The 22,248-nt window shown below is 41.0% G+C and overlaps 1 protein-coding gene across 1 annotated transcript in view; it reads right to left on the minus strand.

The window, feature by feature from the left end:
- GNAS (GNAS complex locus) overlaps positions 1-20,891 on the minus strand; it is a 123,227-nt gene extending 102,336 nt beyond the window's left edge. The window contains exons 1-2 of the mRNA XM_072111024.1: positions 20,794-20,891; positions 20,025-20,273 (exon numbers count right to left, since the gene is read on the minus strand). Of these exons, the coding sequence (XP_071967125.1) occupies positions 20,025-20,250 (226 nt within the window). The 5' untranslated portion in view covers positions 20,251-20,273; positions 20,794-20,891. The remainder of the gene's footprint in view (positions 1-20,024; positions 20,274-20,793) is intronic.
- Between the last annotated feature and the right edge of the window lie 1,357 nt (positions 20,892-22,248).

Genomic DNA, 22,248 nt, shown 5'->3' on the forward strand with positions numbered 1-22,248 from the left:
GATACCTATGACATAAATTGGCATCTCATAACTCATTAAGACCTTCTTTTGTGCTTCTACTACCTACTATTTCCTCCTCCTACTATGAGTACTGACTAATCTACACATCCTCTACCTCCTCAACCCCTCATCCCTGTAAATGCAGTCAAAGGTCAAAACAAGCAATGCTGCATATATAAGAAGAGCTGCATCTCAGTCTCTACAGGCTTTAGTTAGAATTGTACACATTGTAGGTGTTACAAAATAATAAGGCGGCACTACGCAATATGAAGACACTACATAAAAAGCGCTACATAAATAAAAATTATTTTCATTTTTATTATAGCTCATGGCCCCAAATGCCGTCATATGCCTTAGACTGCATAGTAAAAGCCATGAATATAAAATGAGTTGCCAGTTTCAATGAAAACAAATTGTTTTTATAATAAGAACATGGAAGCCCAGTCTAATTTCACAAAATTGTAGTTAAAAAAGCCTCAAGAAATCTTCATGTTTGGCAAAAGCCAAAAGAGAAAATCAGCCCAACATCTTATAATAATTATCAGAGATGACAGTGGAGGGTTAATGATTTGGATTTATTTTGTTTGTCAATATGTACACTATTCTCTATGGGGACATGGGGGATCCAGAAAAAGTGCTCCTGGTGACGGGTTCCCTTTAAGACCTTCTCAGGATTTTTTAAAACTACATACTCGTACATAAAACCTACTATAAGAAAAACAAATTCTATGTTTTTTTTAAGGAGCATGTAGATAGGATTTGTTGCAATCAACTACTCAGCAGAACTGCATGTATATTTTTTCACACCTAAATCATCAGGTTTTGGGTTACAACTTGAAGCAAACCATCCATCAGGATATATAAAGAGACTATACTTTTTGGAATTCAACATGGTGGTTACTCCAAATCAATACATAGGATTTTTTAAACAGGAAATAATGCCACTAAGAATATGTATCCCAGCCTACGCAAGCAACATTCACATAGTAAGTTCTTAGGGTCCATTCCCAGCAATTACAGGCGGTCCCCTACTTAAGAACACTCGACTTACATACGACCCCTAGTTACAAACAGACCTCTGGATATTGGTAATTTGCTGTACTTTAACCCTAGGCTACAATAAACAGCTATAACAGTTATCACAGGTGTCTGTAATGAAGCTTTAGTGTTAATATTGATTCTTATGACAACCCAACTTTTTTAAAATCCAGTTGTCACAGAGACCAAAAAAGTTCTGGCTGGGATTACAATGATAAAATATACAGTTTCGACTTATATACAAATTCAACTTAAGAACAAACCTACAGACCCTATCTTGTATGTAACCCGGGGACTGCCTGTACTCCAGTGAAACTGAGAGCAACTGCCAGGGAGCACTTTCCTCTGATTTACACAATCTGTAAAGGTCTGTGTACCACATCGCCACCTACTGGCACAACTGTTAAACTGAAAAATGCTGCACAATCTTTCAGATCAAAATATAACTAAATATGCGGTTTATTTACATCATGACATGGCTACTAATGTAAGTCACATGTAGATGACTGGGTTTACTGTTTAGCAAGTATTCCAAAACACATTCTCCTCATTATACTGATTAAAGATCATGTTATTACCAACTTTAAAGTAGCCCAAATGTTCTTCTCGTTCTTTCAAGGACGTCTTGTGATCATTCTCTTGTTGAATTTCCACTGAAAACAATAATATATTCTGGCGATCAGCTGTATATCTAAGGAGGCCCAACACAAGGGAATTGACATGTTTTATTTTTACAAATAACCTTCACAAAATTATTGCAGGCATAAAGCAGCAAACATTCACCGCTAACACCCACGATCAGTGCTGGAACTGCTCACAGGTGTTAACCATTTAAATGCCCCCAGCAAAACCATTGTGGGCCGGATCGTCACATCCCCCCCCCCCCCGGATCAATTGCCGTGACACCCGGGAGTCTATGTGAGACTCCCAGACTTGTCATTCACCACAATCTATAACCCGTGGCAGACTGTTATAGATCAAAACCCCAGAGTACTGCAATACCGTAGTATTGCAGCATATTTTAGGATCAGTTGGACCATCTACGGTCTACTCTAGGCCTTGGAGCTCATATAAAAACAAAAAACAAAAAAAATCCCAAACATGTTAGGTATTGTCATGTCCCAAAAAGTCTGATCTATCAAAGTATAAAACAGTTATTCCTAGCGGTGAACCCCATAACGGAAAATAGCTCCCATATGTACGAATTGCCACATTTTTTGCCATTTTGCAACACATCAAATTTTTAATAAAAAGTATAAAGAAAGGGGTGGTGTCATTTGGAATACACAGTTAAAGGGCATTAGTGAGACCAAACAATACTCAAAGAAATTGTAAAAAAAAACAAGAGTTTCATCCCAGAATCTATGGCCTCAGTTCTTCCCAAAGCAACAAGACCACATGGCGTAAAGAACCCATCATGAGGATTATTTAGAGCTGCCACTAAATTGTTATCCAGGACTGTAACAGGGAAGTGATAATGCACTATGGTTGTGGGACAACATTTAAGCCAAGATGGAAAAGGCCAGTACAGCTCTCCTTAACCCCTTACTTGAATGCAGAGTGAAAAGTTAGTTTTATACATAGTACAAATTCTCTTGACAGGTTCCCTTTTAGTTTGCAATGCTGCATTGGAACCAACTCAATCTGAACTTCATCCATCCACAATGGAATTCAACTAAGTGGCAGCAGGTAATATGTACCCGGCAATTCTTCACTGTGTGCCATATACATTGTTAACTATTAATTGTAATGACTGATGTAGAGTGCAATGTGAGTAACATGATCCCAGGAATGTCGCCATGTAAAGAAAAATGGCTTTAACGTCATACTTAGCAGAAGGCACATAAAATCTGCCTGGAAGAAATCAACTGCTTCATTTTTCTGTTCGTTCTTTCCAGGAATTCCTGTTGTGGAACAAAACCCTATCTAGCCAAGCTTTATTAAATATTAACTCAGTGTTTGCATTCATCCTTCGGCTGCCATTTATGGATGGCTAAAGACAATGGACATTGCAAAGTAGGTTCTAATTCATTAATGTTAAAGTCTTTCTGTTGTCTGTACAAATTACTGAGAAGGTCTTAATGAGAAAAGCTTCATCATAAAGAAAACAAGTAATGTATAACCAAGTTCCAATATAAAGTTACACTGCATAAAGCGACATCCATCACCCCAGCTGATCAGATATTTGACTACGCTCAAAGCTGGAAGAATACAGCTCCCTCTGTATCAGCTGATCGCTTACACTCTAGTCACAGCTCTCATTGACTTTTACCAAACCAAACCATACCAAACTATTTATGATGTTTAACCCCTTCCTGCCGAGGCCCTTTTTCATTTTTGCGTTTTAATTTTTCACCCATACATTTTTAATTTTTCCATGTACAGAGCTGTGTGATGGCTTGTTTTCTGCGTAACGGATTGCTTTCTGTGAACTCCAGCGGACGGGTGAGTAAATGCGTCCCATTGTGTCAATGCTTGTCCTGAGTGATTCTCACAACAGGTCAATGTTAATCCCAAACACTATCACATTCCTGTGCCTTTATATACCATTTAGATAAAAAATGATATTCTAGCTTCTACTGCTTTCTGCTCAATTCATTAGATAGTAGATGAGTGTTATCATTGGTTAATTCCTTTTGATTTATGCAATTTACAGAATCAAAATTTTGAAACAAATTATTCTAAAATAATATTCATTTCATTTGCAACTCAATACTAATGATTTCTCATTTATGAATGGTTTCATGAGACTTTTAAAAGCTTATTATATGGTCACTTTCAATCTTCTGCCCATAGCAGTCTACTTATATATTACTTGACAGAAGTTACAGACTAATGTTCACCAGTTTTTAGTTCTTCATTCAGTTTCAAAATGTACCAGGGCTGGGGGAAAAGAGCTTGCTGTATAAACATTTTGTATGGAATGGAGAATAAATCAAATCCCTGGCTGCAGTAAGGAATTGCAGTTCTGGGTCCCTTGCTGCCTAAACATTCCCAACTTGATCAGACATAAAGTCACAAAATTAAAACCACACAGTACTCAAGTAAAGTGTAAATTTATCCTGTAAGAATCTCTTTTTGTGTCAAAAGCTGAAATAAAGAACATTCTGTATATTATAACGGAAGAATCTTGTAAAGCACTGCTATAAAAAAATAGATGAAAATGAAACATCACTTTTCTGTCAGGGTCCACACGGAGTGCCAATCCCAAAAGAACTAGAGTGAGTCGTGATGCTGGAAGGCCAGGATGATAGAAGAATTCTGACATAGAGATGTGTCTCTGTGGGACTCTGCATGTATCCTGCCAGTTGCGCTGGGACTCTGCATGTATCCTGCCAGTGGCGCTGGGACTCTGCATGTATCCTGCCAGTTGCGCTGGGACTCTGTATGTATCCTGCCAGTTGCGCTGGGACTCTGCATGTATCCTGCCAGTTGCGCTGGGACTCTGTATGTATCCTGCCAGTTGCGCTGGGACTCTGCATGTATCCTGCCAGTTGCGCTGGGACTCTGTATGTATCCTGCCAGTTGCGCTGGGACTCTGCATGTATCCTGCCAGTGGCGCTGGGACTCTGCATGTATCCTGCCAGTGGCGCTGGGACTCTGCATGTATCCTGCCAGTTGTGCTGGGACTCTGTATGTATCCTGCCAGTTGTGCTGGGACTCTGTATGTATCCTGCCAGTTCTGCTGGGACTCTGTATGTATCCAGCCAGCAGCTATGGAACTCTACATGTATCCAGCCAGCAGCTATGGAACTCTACATGTATCTAGCCAGCAGCTATGGAACTCTACATGTATCCAGCCAGCAGCTATGGAACTCTACATGTATCTAGCCAGCAGTTATGGAACTCTACATGTATCCAGCCAGCAGATGGAACTCTACATGTATCCTGCCAGTTGTGCTGGGACTTTGCACGTATCCCACCAGTGCAGCTGGGACTCTGTATGTATTCTGCAAACAGCACTGGGATTCTGCATTAGTTGCCATGCAGTTCTGCATTATTCTGCCTGAGCTGGTAACCTTATTTGAACTGTGACTTGTGTACCCCTTTTTATTCTTTATTCTTTTTACTCTGATTTTGTTTTTGGACTTCGTTCCTTGCTGTCTGGACAGAAATATATATATTTATTTAAAACCCTTACAATTTTATTAAAATACTGTTAGTAAATGAGATATTCAAATTTACCAGCTGTTTCACTAGAGGCTCAAGCTCCTTTCTTGTCTCTCCTAAGTTTTACATGCCAGCTCTGATTGGTTAGCTGCCACCAAGTTACTAAGAAGTCATTGAATGGAGAAAAAATTAATGTTATTACTATAAAATATGCACATCTAAACCTCCAATGAGAACTAATATGTTACACTAAAAGAAGACAAAGAAGTCTTGTCAACAATTACAGTGTACAGTCCCTGATCTTATATTGCAATGCAGTCTCATTACTGTTATACCAGTTAAGTCCATGGGCAGATGTGATACTATTTCAAGAGGAAAGCCAACCCTTATTCCAATCATGGACAATCCATTAAAATATATTGTTTTACTAGCAATGTACCCCTTGAAATGCCAATTTGTAAACATTTAGCCATACACTGCTTCCAGGAACAACCAATAAATGCCATGTGATGGGATCATAAGATATCCAGAACACTATATGTAGATAAAGTCTTTCAATTTAAAAGCAAAAAGTTAAAGAACTCATTTAAGACAAACTTTAAAGTTTATCTCTTATCCTTTAATTCTGCCTATTGGAAAGTATTGCCCTTGGCACATAAATACATCCTTATGGTTGCTCAAGCTTATAAATATTTGTTTTAAATTCCTTCTCTCCAAGAACAGCTGATTAAATCGGACCTTCCTCTCCATGCCCATTTTAGTAAATTTTTGAGTCTGACAATACTAACATTGAATGGACCGAGTCAGAGGGCAGGGATACTGCATTTGCTCATAACATCTTTTGCATTTGCTCACAACTTGTTACCGTGGCCATCAGATACTTGCTTGCTCAGCATCTTCACCTGGTCAAATTCCATTTTCTACAATGTGGATTGATTGTCTTGTCGTGTCAGTTTTGGCATTGGATATGGAGCAACATTGAAGATGCTGGCTGCTGATTCCTACCATAACCTTATGAAGGTCTGGTCACAGGGCCAACATAAATGTCATACTGCCATGGAGGTGAAGGCGGTGGTGCCGCCAAGTTCAGTACAGCGTAGGTCCAGACTAAAGAACTGTTCCAAGGAGCAGCTCTCACCTGCAACAGCATGCATCTGCTAACACTGCAACCGGACCCCACACACTGATGCTGGGTGAAGGCACAGACATTAACTCGGTGGACATTGTGACTGCCCATACCGCCTATATGGTAATCCACTGTTGCTATAGTCCACGTCCCACTTTTTGGACTAAAACAAGCTAAATTTGACAGGCTCATCCCTGAACATATATGGGACAATACCTGCAAATTCAGGAAATAGAATGGAATCAAATGGGTGTAGGTCAAATGGCAAACAGCAACTGATGGTTATGTATTCTCTTTTTGTGCCCTCTATCATTATTGGCAGCACTTCTCTTACAGATCCTCTATACCTTACAGATTCTCTATATCCTATTATGACCTTTATTCCTTACACATCTCTTACAGATCCTCTATACCTTGTATTGCAAGGAGAGCTTCTTTCAGTTTCCTGTTATGTCTGAACGGAATGGTTAGGACAAAGAGTAGAGAAGATACAAAGATATAAAAGATATATGGAAGGGCTGAGACCACAGCTTATACTTCTCCATGGTTGAGCCAGGGACACTTGTGCATAGATGTAGACACTGTGACTCTGGTAATGTTATCCATGCAAAATTAAAGAATTTCTTCTATAACCGCAAATCCCTGAATATAAATAGGCGCAAGAGAAACAAAATGGCAAAGTCCGACAAAACCACAAAAAGTTCAAACAATAAATAAGTGCTCTCCTCCGCTTCCACGTCCTTCTCTTTTTCATAAAATGGCAAGTTAATTAGAAAGAGAAACAGTACCTTTCCAACTGCAAAACGTAGCACAAGAGTATGGATAGTATCCTATTATGACCTTATTTTCCTTAGGCGGCGTTCATCGGGGCATTCGTTGGTCTCGCGGCTGGTTCCTGTGTGGGTGTTGGGTCTTCCGGCTCGGAATCCGAACCTCCCCACTGTTGGTTCCGCTTGATTTCAGTCCCCGCAGGCTTGACTCTCAGAAGGAAAAAAGAATCGCAATAGTGCAACAGGTTTAAAACTTATTAAAATTTCTTTTTAATCGAAATACTCACTTTAATCCTTGTTACATTACAGTAAAAAAAATCAGATGTTTTTATTGATATTAATAAGTATGCATTATGATTAGTGTGCAATAACTTGTTATGATATACTAGTTGGTATTACCTTAAAGGGTGTAATATTGATATAACAATGTCCATAGTAGGGGTATATATTAAGAATTATTGTGTACTGTTTTTATATAAATATCACGCATGTTTGCACGTAGGTAAGCCCCGGGAGAAGCCATTTCGTCGAAACTCGGAGTCCGGCATGATAAACTGAGTGTGCATTTTTATATTTAATTTTGTGAGTATTTCGATTAAAAAGAAATTTTAATAAATTCAAATCCTGAACTGAAATCAAGCGGAACCAACAGTGGGAAGGTTCGGATTCCGAGCTGGAAGACCCAACAACCACACAGGAACCAGCCGCGAGACCAATGAATGCCCGTTGAACGCTGTCTCAGGAAAATAAGGTCATAATAGGATACTATACATACTCGTGTGCTACATTTTGGAGTCGGAAAGGTACTGTTTCTATTTCTGATTAGCTTGCCATTTTATGAAAAAGAAAAGGACGTGGAAGCAGCGGACAGCACTTATTTATTGTTATCCATGGCTTCCTTTCTGCTAAAATCAACTTTTATTGGGTTGTTTCCCAGAACCCCTCCATACTGCAGATTCACAGGCTGTTAGTGTGTCTCCCCTCCCCTTCTTCTCCCTCAGCATTTTCCCCACAATCTGCCTAATGTCATCTCACTGCAGCACAGGAAGAGGGGGAAGTCTCCTTGCACAATGTAACAGCCTGTGAATCTGCAGCATGAAAGGGCTCTGAGAACTGGTGTCCCTGGTTTATACATGCTTGATTTTTATGGTAGATCTCTAGAGATGAGCGAGTATACTCGTCCGAGCTTGATGCTCGTTCGAGTATTAAGGTACTCGAAACGGCTCGTTGCTCGGACGAGTATTTCCCCTGCTCGAGATCGAGCATTTAATTAAAAAAACACAGTGAAGAAAAATGAAGAATAGAATAAAAACAGTGAACACAGTGAACACAGGATCATTTAAGTGAAAAACACAGTGAAAAACACAGTGAAGAATAGATTACAGATGTTCGGCACATCTGCTTACTTGTCGGGAGATACGCGCGGAACGGTGCGAACAAAATAGTATGTGAAGAACAATATATATGTGTGAAGAACACATTGCAGAACACGGTGAGCAGGACAGAGACAACGAGGAGCAGCACAGAGACACACCGGGGAGCAGCACAGAGACACCGGGGAGCAGCACGGAGACATGGGGCAGCGGCAGCACGAAGACATGGGGCAGCGGCAGCATGGAGACATGGGGCAGCGGCAGCATGGAGACATCAGGCAGCGGCACGGAGCGGCACGGAGACATCGGGGCACGGAGACATCGGGGCACGGAGACATCGGGGAGCGGCGGGGAGCCGCACGGAGACATCGTTGCACGGAGACATCGGGGAGCGGCACGGAGACATCGGGGCACGGAGACATCGGGGCACGGAGACAGCGGGGCACGGAGACATCGGGGCACGGAGAGAGCGGGGCACGGAGACAGCGGGGCACGGAGACAGCGGGGCACAGAGACAGCGGGGCACGGAGACAGCGGGGCACGGAGACAGCGGGGCACAGAGACATCGGGGAGCGGCGGGGAGCCGCACGGAGACATCGTTGCACGGAGACATCGGGGAGCGGCACGGAGCGGCACGGAGACATCGGGGCACGGAGACATCGGGGCACGGAGACATCGGGGCACGGAGACAGCGGGGCACGGAGACAGCGGGGCACGGAGACAGCGGGGCACGGAGACAGCGGGGCACGGAGACATCGGGGCACGGAGACAGCGGGGCACGGAGACAGCGGGGCACGGAGACAGCGGGGCACGGAGACAGCGGGGCACGGAGACATCGGGGCACGGAGACAGCGGGGCACGGAGACAGCGGGGCACGGAGACAGCGGGGCACGGAGACAGCGTATCTCCCGACAAGTAAGCAGATGTGCCGAACATCTGCAATCTATTCTTCACTGTGTTTTTCACTTAAATGATCCTATTCTTCACTGTTCTTCACATCTGCTAACTTGTCGGGAGATAATATACGCGCGGAACAGTGAAGAATAGATTGCAGATGTTTGCATACATCTGCTAACTTATCAGAAGACATTCTTTTTCAATTAATTAACACATTTTATTCCCGAACCATGGTCCCTTTGAAAAATGCTCGAGTCTCCCATTGACTTCAATGGGGCTCGTTATTCGAGACGAGCACTCGAGCATCGGGAAAAGTTCGTCTCGAATAACGAGCACCCGAGCATTTTAGTGCTCGCTCATCTCTATAGATCTCCTTTAATGCAATTGAGCTTCTTGTTTTAACTTGAGCAGAACCATGGCTGTGGGTGCGCCTGTTTTCATCGCTACTCCTTTGCACAATGACTGATTTCTATTGCCGAAAGATGGTGGAGAAAGAACTAAATGAGAGCAGCAACAACAGAGACCACTTTTGGGGGGGGGGAGGAGCTATATAAATAATGTTTTATGTGGAATAGAGTGTTTAGTCATGTTTATTTAGGAACGTGTTCTATTATACTGTAAGTGACTGTGGTTTTTTTAGGGACACAGTGTGGAGTTGTGCTACATGGGGCCAAAGACATTTGTCTGTGAATTTAGCAGAGCTAATCCATGGCCTAGAGAAATCATAAAGAAGTCATTCTCCTGATGGAGCAGATTATCACCTGTAAGGTACTAGATACTGGATGTCACTAATGTCTGTGTCATTGATTGACTACTAGTGTGCGAGGAGGCGGCGCAAGGGGCGGCATTTTCCATTTTCGCCCAAAAAGGATAGAATCGGCCGTGGCTATTGCCACATCCCAAAAGTCACAGTATATTAAAACATAAAAACAATTATTGCCAGCAGTTAACACAGTAACCAAAGATGACACCCACATGTCTAATCATGTTGCCATTTTGCAATACTTGAAACACAAAATTTTAATAAAAAGTATTCATAAAAGTGGTCGTATTGTAGCAATGAAAATATCAGATTGTCCCGCAAAAAATTACACCTTACACAGCTCTGTACACTTAAGTATAAAAAAGTTATTGGTGTCAGAATATGGCAAAATGAAAAGCTTTTTTTAGTACAAAAGCTAATTTTAAATGATAATAAAAATGATCATTGGCAGGAAGGGTTAATGATACTTTATTGTCAATTTCTGCAACATGTAAATACCAGATGTCAGTATATCTGGATGTGCAGTAGTTGAAGGACGTTTTTTCTGTACATTGTAGAAGAGAGTAACTTTTCTAAAGTTGAAGGATATTTAAAGGAATACTTTAATCTAGCATTGACATTTAATTTCATTCATCTCCCATATACATTGATTTCTTCAATTGCATGATTTTAAAAAAATATTCCTGTGTGAAGATAATTTCTCTTAAATGTAGTCATATCGTTCCTTAGAACAGAAATACAGAAATATGGTGCATGTTTAAAGAACAGCTGTTTAATGCCCTACAGATACCAATCAGACCACATTGTGTAAAGCTGTCAATACTCAATATTTGGAGGAGAATTATCAGAAGTGTCTGAGAGAAAAACTGTTCTAGCTGCTCTTGGTAGCCAATTTTCCCACAGCAATTTAAAAAAAGAAATCTGAGCTCTGATTGGATGCCATGAGAAACTAGAATAGTTTTTCTCTTAAACTCTTCTGCTAAATCTCCCCCTGGTGTATTCATGGCTGGGCTTAGTCATGGTTGTCCTGAGCATTTGATATAGCGTGGATATATTTTTTAATCAGAAGAACAACATAAAGTGTTAAAAATGAAGGGGCACAAAGAGGTCCATTTTAATGGGGGTGGTCTGGTACAATACAGTTATTTCTATGTATTAAACCTGCAATCAATAAATTATATGTACCCAACAATGAATACAGTATGACGCTATAAAGTGCTTCAATATGTTTTTTTATTTTAGACATCAATAGGACAACCCTATTAGGATACATGAAGTTTTTTTTTTGGGGGGGGGGCATTTATCACGAGACACAAATCCTTCACCTATTTAAAGTCTGTCTTTATTGCCCCGCTGACTCTCAGATTTATCATTGGGGCTTTGTCACTTTAACCCATTCCCGACGCGAGCTGTCCTATTATGTATGGAGATGGCTCATGGGTAGAGTCATCTCCATACAAGGTGGGTGTTTGATGCATATTGCAGCAAACACTAGCCGTTAACACGCACCAATCATGGGTTTTTGACTGTGTTGTGTTTCCCGACTTTTTGGGGATCACGCCAGGGATTGTCTCGCACATGATTGGATTTTGGTGCATCAGTGCAGGCTTTCACGCGACAGAAATCGTGGGGTGGGCCGGAGGATGTAGGAGGTCACCATATCAGGGGAAGATAAGTAGCAACAATATGTGGGAAGGTGAGAGGTCACAATAATAGGGGAGATGAGAGGAGGCCACAATATGAGGAAAAGATGGGAGGGTCCACAAGATGAGGGGGAGATGAGAGGCCACAATATGAAGGGGAGGTGGGGGACCACTATATAAGGGGGAAGTGAGAGGTCAAAATATGAGGGGAAGGTGAGAGGTCACAATATGAGGAGGAGATGAGAGGGTCTACAATATGAGGAGGAGATGAGGGGCCACAATTTGAGGGGGAGGTGAGAGGTCAAAATATGAGGGTGAGGCGAGAGGTCACAATATGAGGAGGAGATGAGAGGGTCCACAATATGAGGAGGAGATGAGGGGCCACAGTATGAGGGGGAGGTGAGAGGTCAAAATATGAGGAGGAGATGTTGGGCCACAATATGAGGAGATGAGAGCGTCACAATATGAGAGGGAGATGAGGGGCCACAGTATAAGGGGGTTGAGAGGTCACAATATGAGCGGGAGATGAGAGGAGGTCACAATATGAGGTGGAGGTGAGTAACCACAGTATACAGAGTAAATGAGAAGCCACAATATGAGGGGGAAATGAGAGGAAACAATATCAGGGGAAGAGGACAGGGGCCACAATATGAGCAGGATGTGAGAAGTCACCATATGAGGGGGAGATAAGGGGCCGCAATATCAGGGGAAGGTGAAAGGCCACTAATGTCAGGGGTAGATGAGGGGCCACAATATAAGGGGGGGGGGGGTGAGAGGTCACACTATGAACAGGAGATGAGAGGTCACAATATGAGGGGAGATGAGAGGGGCCACAATATCAGAGGCAGATGATAGGACACAATATGAGGGTTAAATTAGAGAAGCCACAATATTAGGGGGAGATGAGAGGTCACAACATCAGGGGGAGATGACAGGGGCCACAATATGAGTGGGAGATGAGGGGCCACAATATGAAGGGGATGTGAGAGGTCACCATATGAGGGGTAGATAAGGGGCCACAATATGAGGGGAAGGTGAGAGGTCACAATATTAGGCAGAAATGAGAGGAGGCCACAATATGAGGAAAAGATGGGAGGGTCCACAAGATGAGGGGGAGATGAGAGGCCACAATATGAGGGGGAGATAAGGGGCCACAATAGAAACTGGGAGAGGGACTGATGGCTTTCAATAGATCCCACTTAATGCCAAGTGCAACTTTTTGACAATGCATCATTTCTGCAACTTTTCTGACAAAAAACTGATGATAAATGCCCCCCTAAATATTGCAACAATTTCACATAATGCAACAGATTCAGGGGAGATTATTGAATTTGCTTCAGTTAGAGGATCATCCCCAGTGATCACTGGAACACTACTATTCTAAAAAGGGAATATACAGATGGAGCAAACAATACATAATAATCTTAGACTTTCTCTGTAAAGCGCATGAACACGTAACAAATATTCTCTTAGATGAAAAACATGAGCTAAATTGCACAAATGAATGCAGTTAATATTGTAAGATGCAAGCAATGAGCAATTTTGCCAGTAATATGATACAATTGAAAAAGTAATGATATTGAAACTAATAGTGCTAAAACCAACATACTATATCCACATTGAAAATCTTCAGCATTTGCGGCCTGGCCATCATTCCTTACAGTAGTTACTGCAAATTAACTACAGTTTTCCCTTTATGTATTGTAGTGAAAATCTGCAATATACATTTACACACTGCAGTGTATATGTTCATATTCAAACTATTAAAAAGTTTAAGAAGTTATTTGGACACACAATCCATGCTGTAAAAAAATAGCAGAAAATGTATGTCAAGGGTGCTCCTGCGACCATTGTCCCGGGTCGCAGGCGCACCTATGCTCCTCACCGCTGCCTCGGTCCTCCGGTGAGTCACTAACCTTGCTGCGATCCAGTGCCGACTCTGTGCGCGTTGCCTTCAGTAAATTTAAAGGGCCAGCGTGCCGTTAATTGGTACAGACGATTTTCAGCAAAATTATTTAAGCCTGCCTCTTACTGTAGATCCCTGCTGGATCTATGTGCCTACGCCTTAGAGAAAGCTCCCCTGCAATATTCCTGCAATCCTGTGTGTTCCTGCTCCTGGGTTCCCGTGTTCATGTGTCCTGTTCCCATGCTCCTGTGTGTTCCTGTCCGTTTCTGTGTTACTGCGTTCCTGTTTCCGTGCTCCTGTGTGTTCCTGTCCGTTCCTGTGTTCTCTTACCCATCTGTCTTGACCTCCCGGTGCTGACCCCGGTTTGGATTTGACATTGCATCTCTGCTGCCTTCCCTGACCATATGCCTGAATCTGACCACGAGACTATCTCCTGCTATGGGACCCCGACCTTGGCTGCCACAGCGGGCTAGTCACACCTGTGGGATGACCTGGTGGTACCCTGCCGCAGCGAGACCATTCTGCTTTGCGGCGGGCTCTGGTGAAGACCTAGATTCCGGTCCCAAGTGTCGGCTAGTAAAACCTCCCACGGTGGTCCAGAGGATCCACCGATCCCGAATCCTGACAATGTATTTTATAGGAAATTCCAAAAGCACATTGGGCCACATTAAGGAATCTATTTACAATAGAAATCTGTCCTCAGGAAGGTTACTTTTACATGATGACAGGTTCCAATAGGCTCTGGCATGTTGATTTCAGATGTCTTGCATCTAAATAATTCCAATGTTTTTTAATTATTTCTTTAACATTACGTGGCTCCCTTCCAGCAGTGTGGGGTGAGTCCCGGGCTTGCAGTGGTGAGCTGATGTAAGCTAGGGGGAGGTAGCAGGGGAGAGGCGGCTGAGGAATTAGGAGGGCAATTAGTGAGGATCACCATAAGCTGCTGGCAGGAAGCCATGTAATGTTAAAGAAACTCATAAAAAACATTAGAATTGTTCAGATGCACAACATAGACATTTTATAAACATAACCGAGGTTATTGGAACCTGTCATCATATAAAAACTACCTTCCTAATGACAGGTTCCCTTTAAAAGCCTAACACCACTTTTATTAATGGTTTTAGACACCCTTGCAAGACAAACGTGGCGCCTGGCTTTGTGGTGAAAGAGGTGGGCTCCAAAAATTATGAATTTTGACTAGCCAGAAGAAAAGAAAGTTTGACTATAAATGTTTCCCCCTTACAGCAATATTTTTTACCTTGCTTGTTTAGACCTTATGGTTAAATGGGGAAACCTACTACATTCCATTCCATCCCGGATTTCAGTCTATCTAGTATTAAATCCATCTGGTATCATACTATATCCAACAACAATGCAGCAGGTTACCGCATGTAGCTTAACAGTTTATCCAGCTTTATACTCCATACAACATAACAGTCTATCTAGTATTATAATTCAACTGTATCACACTCTACTCAGCAGTACACTCTATTGTGCATTATGCTTTATGCAGCATTAATATTCCAATAAACATTAATCTCTCCTGGTGAATTGTAGTAGGTCCAGCTTATAAGAGAATAACTTGCATTTGATCATCACACCTGAGGCGGTAAAGTGGTCTATGATTGGTTGAGTGGGCTACTGGGCCTATGAAACCTAAAGCTGCTTTTTTTTCATATATCATCTATGTGCATTAGTAAATACACATTTTATGTTAGCTTAGACAATTAATTGTAACAATCTTACATGTCACCTGCATTTTTCCCCAATTTGGCAAAGACCTATATCATTATTTATATTTGTATAAGTCATTTATTATCTTTAGCTATTGCAGACCTCAGGGCTGAAAAAACATACAAGTCAGGTAATTCAGTGCTTACAATATAGGTATTGTTTCCACAACTTCTTTTCATTAGTTCCATTGAGATTACATGAGTAAAAGGGCTCTGTGTGTTGTCTTCAAAGCTATAGCTTATGGAGTAACTAATTGAAAACACAACAATGACCTAGACTATTCTTCTACATGTAAATTAAAAAAACTCAAAATCACACAAGAAATAGACATCCTGAATCCACCTCTCTAGGAGCTGGTCACAAAGATGAAATACATATGAAATATTCATCCATTAAACACACTGAATCTCACCGTGGTTCTGAGAAAAATAAGGGTGGAAAATAGCCCTTCCCAGTGCACAGATTATCCTTGATGGTATACATGGATTTTATTTTCAACAAGTAACTGCTTACCTTGACAGGTTGTGCTGCAGACACGACTATGATTATATTATCTGAATGAAATGCCATTACCATGTTCGATCCGATGAGTGAGGTTCCCAAAGAGTTGTAGCCCAAAAAGGAGACATATTGAAGAAAAGCAAGGTATTTCAATGATGCTGGCATATAATCCACTTGGGAAACGTAGCCAGAAAAATAATCTTTTTAATTACTTTTAAAATACAAGATTAAAGTATCTTTAAGAAGAACAATGTATATTGTGTCTAACAATAGACTCTGCATCAGGTTAAAGACGCTTTGTGCAATCTCAAAGATAAGTTAGAAGTGTTCAGGGCCAATACCATTGTGATTATAAAATACAGACAGACGAACCAATTTTTACCTGAGGTCAATTATAGAGATTCCCTTTACCTGGCGCATGGGAATACTATAAATGCTTTTTTTGAGACTCTGTTATTTTAATAAAGATGAGAGATGGTTTTGAAAGATGATTTTCTGTAAATAAAGATAAGAAATGATTTTCCACAACACTCCATCTCTCTCTATATTTACTGGTACAAAGGCAAGTAATCTCCCATAGAACCAAATCAATCAAACAAACAACAATATCCATCTATTAGCAAACATTAAAAACACACACAAAGACTCTCTCCTTGGTTCTACCAAGACTTCCATGGACATGGCCTTATATTTGCACAGCACCTACTTTGTAAATTTTCCAATGAAAATTGAATTTTTTTTTCTGGCCAAATACGAACTGTTAAAGAATGCATTTGACTTTTCTTAATAAAATGTTTCTAACTAATTTATATAATTTTTGCCGAGAACAATACTTCTCTGTTGCCATCATAGATAATCAGCCTAAAAATATTGATGACTTATTGACATGGCATCAATATAAGATAGTGGGCAGAGACTGAGAGGTAACGCAGCGCAAGTCCCATTGATGTAAATCCTAGCAGTTTAGCTCCTGCTGCCACACAGTGGACAGAGATGTCAGCTTCGGTCTCCATCCACTGTCATTGCTGCAGGAAAAAGGATAACTCCTTTAATCTGTATTCAGATTTTAAAACTTGGGCCATGAGGTGTGAAAGCATGAATGTATATGATAGGAGCTGGGGACATCAGTAGTTGTTTCATTGCTTTGGGTCGTATTGGGAAACCCTCCAGGTTGGTTACAGACACCATCTATACCAGATATTCCAATGACTCCTGTAGAAATTTCCAGTAGCAATGAAAAAACAAGTCTACTTAGCAGGTTGGTCAGGACGTTACTACTCTATATTAGGTAACTAATGGCCACTGCACAAAAAAAATGTAGTGGACTGAAATCCAGTCAGATCAAAGAGTTGGAAGAGAAGAGGTTTCACCTTTAGAGTACTTTAAAGGACATCTATCACCGGGATGAAGGATTGTAAACCAAGCACACTGACATACTGCTGTGTGCCCCCTTTGGCATGCACTTGTCTTCTTTTAGCTTTTTATGCTCTGGGTTTTGCAAAAAAAGGCTTTTAAAATCATGCAAATTAGCCTGAGAGGCTCCAGGCTGCATAGGTGTTAATGGAGCCGGAGCCCCTTAGGCTAATTTGCATAAATGTAAAGCCTTTGTCAAGGGCATATGAAGCTAAAAGAATAGCAGAATCTGCAAGAGGGGGCACAAATTGCATGTCTGTGTGTTTGGTTTACAATCCATGACCTGGATGTCCTTTAATCCGGATTAAAAGGGGAAAACAAAGACACTCCTTCAACAGTTCAATAATTGAAGATAAGCCAAAATATAAATATCCCCTGAAAAGTGTCTGTGAGCATTTTGTCAGCATTTTTATTACTTTATTCTCTATATCCATATAAAATGTGATCACATAAATATTTGACATAGGTCATTGCAACAATTGAACAGCAGTTATATGCAAAACCAAAGTAGTACTCTCCCAAAAGATTTACTCTCTGACCTGTTATAAAGGTACATGACGTGAATTGTAGAGAATATAATGTTCTTATTGGTGGGTGTTACGGACCTTTCAAGTCCTTAACTGTGTCATGTGGCTTCTCTAGATGATAAATGGTCTTATGTTTGGGCAGGAATGAGGGCCTCAAGGTCTGTCTAATAGGAATGAATGGAGAAACTGACTTCCTATGTTCACAAAAGACTCTGTGTAACTGGAGAGTTGATGGTGGTCACTGGTTACATGACAAAGCAGATAAATAAACAATAAGATTATTTTTAACACTATTTACATCATTCACCTATGTAATCGACAAAGTAACTGAGATGTCACATTTTAACACCTCCAGGCCTCAAACCAAGTTACAGAAAGTATACTGTACTGCCTTTGGTAGAAACATAATATTAATCAAAAGCAAAAAATTCAATAGGAACAACAAAGTACGAAATGAATGTGGTGCACTTTCACATTCATGTCTAGGCAGCATGGTCTCACTGAGCACTTTAGGGAGTTTTCTAGGCAGGATTCCTACAGATGGGAGGTGCAATTATGTTTTTTCAGTAGCAGATTCAATTATGGTGTTTTCTGAGTGGATGTTGTCTTCTGTGATGATATTAGTCTACTTTGTGATACAAACAAGGTGAATGCGACACATAAATACTATACAAGATTAGCAAGTGTCTGTATATTATTAAAGGAAATCTACCATCAAAATCAGGCATGATAAACCAGGGGAACTTACTCATAGATCCTGGCACCGTGACTGCGATCATGTAATTTTATTTGTTATGCATGGCCTCCTTCCTTCTAAAATCAGCTTTAAAAATTATGCTAATGAACCAGAAAGGCTTTGGTGGGCATTACTAGAGCCCCTCCCTGATACAGCTTCACAGGCTCTTACACTGTAGCACTTGCCTCTACATCTGACTTATTTAATTTCACAGCAGCAGAGGAAGTTTCAGTGACAGGGGGGGAAGTGCTCCTGGTGGCATGCTGGTGGTAATGCCCCGAGAACCCTTATGGTTAATTAGCATAATTTAATCTAAGTCCATGGAAAACAAATATAAGAAGATTACCCCAGTGACAGTGCCTGAATCTGGAGTTTCATGCTGCAGGATATAGCACTTTTCAATAAATATAAAAGTCTTTTTCTTGTCACTTCTTCCCTTTAACGCTTATGCACCAAAATTTATTGCCAGCGTGTTTTCTTCAGTGCGTTATGACATTTGGCTCTATACATTTTATAAGGTGACGATCCATACCTGATTGTATCCTGGCCATAAACTGTCATTGCTGCAGGGAAAAGGAAGTGATATACGGCAGCAATAGATCATCCTCATATACAGAAGGGGCACTGAACTCATGGGAGAGTTTTGCAGCTTGAGAAAATTACCCTCAGTTTTCACTGTAAATTAGGAAAAGTGCAAAGAAGGTGTGCCAACAAGCTCTAATCTACTATCTAGAATATTCCTTCTTCTAAAAACTAAAAGTAGAATAATCCCAATGCAGATAAAACACAGGTTAAGAACAATTACCAAGGTAATCTGTCTTCCTTGAAGGTATGGGAGGAAGGGGAGGGGGGGGGGTGATGATTGTAAAACAAGAACAATAAAAATCTAGGTAAGGGACCTGGTTAAAGCCCAACTATGAGCTCTTTGTGACCTTGTATAAGTCACTTTTACTACTCTGATCCAGACAACGAAATGTTGTAATCGTGACGGAGCAGGTAAGTATTAGGACCATTATGGTTAGTTATAACAATCTCACTGTGGTTCTATCTGATATAATCAGAGAACATTAACTGACATTCCTTGGTCATGAAGCTTGCAATTTACCACATTGCATCACAGTACATATGGCTAAGTACTTATAAATTTCTTATTGCCAGTGAGTGAGCCTATGCTTACATATCTACTACATTACACAAGGTAATACGTACATTTCTTGAGCTTTTGTAAAAAAAAGACACGGTAGATAAGTTGTTGCGGACCCACCGCTTTTTACAATTTAAGTAAAAACACTTTCAATATACTGTTTCATCTCAATAAAAGCTTAATACGAATGCCACAGATGTAGATAATCACAAGTACAACAATTGCAGCAAAGCTTAGAGGTGACACCTGCCCCAACATATTCTCATACATAAGGGTGTCACTTCTTTTCTCTTAATCCAGGCACGAAAGGGACATGTTTTTACATATGTTAGTGTCAACTCACCCAGGAGTAGCAGGCGATGTATCTGTTTGTATGCTCTTTTTTCTGCCTTTAGCATATCATCAATAATTTTGCTCCTTTTCTTATCCGCCTTCTGCTGGGTACGCAATTTTGAAGAGTCTGTTTCAGTATTACATCCATCATCATTACCTCCAGTCCCAGAATCACTAGTACAGGAAAGTGCATGGTCTCCTAAAAGCCTGGGCCTGAGGCTGGAACACATCCCCATAGTGATGCAGTTTAAGGACAGTTCTGTAAAAAAAAATTTTAATATCCAATAGCCAACATAATCCTGGTAACAGAGAGTGCACCCCAGAGGCAGCTGTATGCAGTTCTCCTCGTCCCACTGTAAAGTGTTCACTCCCTTACCGTATTCCAATGTTTTCCTCCTCTGAGCCTAGCCTCCCGGACACACTGTCCCTCTCCCTCCCTCCCTATTTCTCTCTCTCACTGTTAATTTGTTTGAGAAGCAAAGGAGAAACATACTCTTTACTACCACGTGACTAGAGAGCACCCTTTTTACCGTAATGTTTAGAAACTTAGGTCCCAGAAAGGGAATACAGGTGCCAGCTGACCTAACATGCAGAACTAAGTGGAAATTTTGTGTTTCAGCTTTGTGTTCCCACAACAAATACAGTAAGGCCGAGTTATATCCGGTATCATGCCAGCACCAGGGAATCTTATAACACTCCTTCAGTAACAAGGATGAAGTCCAGTTCCACTTTCGTCTGTTTTTGCAGTCCAGAAATTTGGCAACAGCAATGCTTCTTACCTGGGGCAAGCAGTGGATTGCACAAATGTGAAGCAAATTATATAGAACTTCGCAACTTGTTAGACAGGCTGGGATACATGAGATACTTGGAAGTCGCCCTATAAATGAGAGATCATTTTAAGTAAAGTTTTGCTAACCAAATAATAGTGATTTCTAAAACACATAACTGTACACAAAAAATAGCATGGGATATCCAAGTGCATCCTCATCTCAGGGATACCAATATTCCCATCAGAGTGATCATCTAATGGTGCACTGTAGAGCATTAAAGTCATTACAGTTGAGTAAAAATGTACTGACACCATATATAGGACAAGAATAGTGGTACTGTGTTGTACCCAGATATATTGGACAAGAATAGTAGTAGTATGTAGTGTGCATATTTGCAGAATAGGAGTAGTAGTAGTACTCTCCAGTCTAAATAAATTCTGGATAAAAGTAGTGGCATTGTGCTAAGCCAATATACAATGGGCTGCCAAGAAACTCAAAGTGCCTAGAAATGCCTAGGAAATGCCCTGTTCCATTAAGAAGAAGTGAGAGGTGCCGCCCGCACCCTAAGGGAGCTGAAGCATGGCCGGACACGGCAGCTGAAGGTAAGCCTGCAACAAGGAACGCGACAAGGGATGAAACCCGTCACCAGCATTACACCTATCTACTGGGAGGCATGTGCTGTGATTACCTATCTACAGGGGTGCATGTGCTGTGGCTACCTATCTACAGGGGTGCATTCAGTGTGGCTACCTATCTACTGGGGGTTTGTGCATATTGTATGGTTCTCATGGAATTACATTTTAAAATATGTGGTGTTCATGGCTCTCAGCCAAAAAGGATCCCTATCCCCGCCATATACTAATTCCCAATCTTCTTGTATGATGTTAATGGTTCCATTTACTATGATATAAAAGTATACCTGGCTTCCTGCAGGGGTGTTGCAGGGGTGTCTGTTATAAGGCTGCAATCATCATCATTATCTCTGACCATCCTCTCCATCCTCCATCCCCCCTCCCTCATGCAGTTGTTTGCTGACCCCATACTCCAAGCAAATAAATGTCAGCTCATGTCGGTCAGGGGGATGGGGGAGGGAGGAAGGAGGAAGATTTAGGAGAGCAGATGATGATGGTGATAACAACAGGGACACCAACACCCCCGTGACTTTATGTAGTTTGCTTGCCAGGTATAATTTTATCAACTTTTAAAAGTGTTAGGAACTGTTAATGCTAATTATAAAATAGCAACACAAATAATCAAGTATTTGTGGAGTCTTAAGAAGATTATTCTGTACTTTCTGTTTCAATTTTTTACATATTTAAAAAATAAAAAAGCGTGTTGTGCCCTTGTATGCAGCCCCCTCACATCTAGAATTTTTGCCTATTCCAATTTGCAATATATCTCAAAGTGTTTATGATTTTTTCCCCATGATACAGTTTCTTTATTGAAATATAAAAAAGTAGAGCT

Source organism: Engystomops pustulosus, chromosome 6, assembly GCF_040894005.1.
Source record: "Engystomops pustulosus chromosome 6, aEngPut4.maternal, whole genome shotgun sequence".
In the NCBI taxonomy this organism is placed as follows: Eukaryota; Metazoa; Chordata; class Amphibia; order Anura; family Leptodactylidae; genus Engystomops; species Engystomops pustulosus.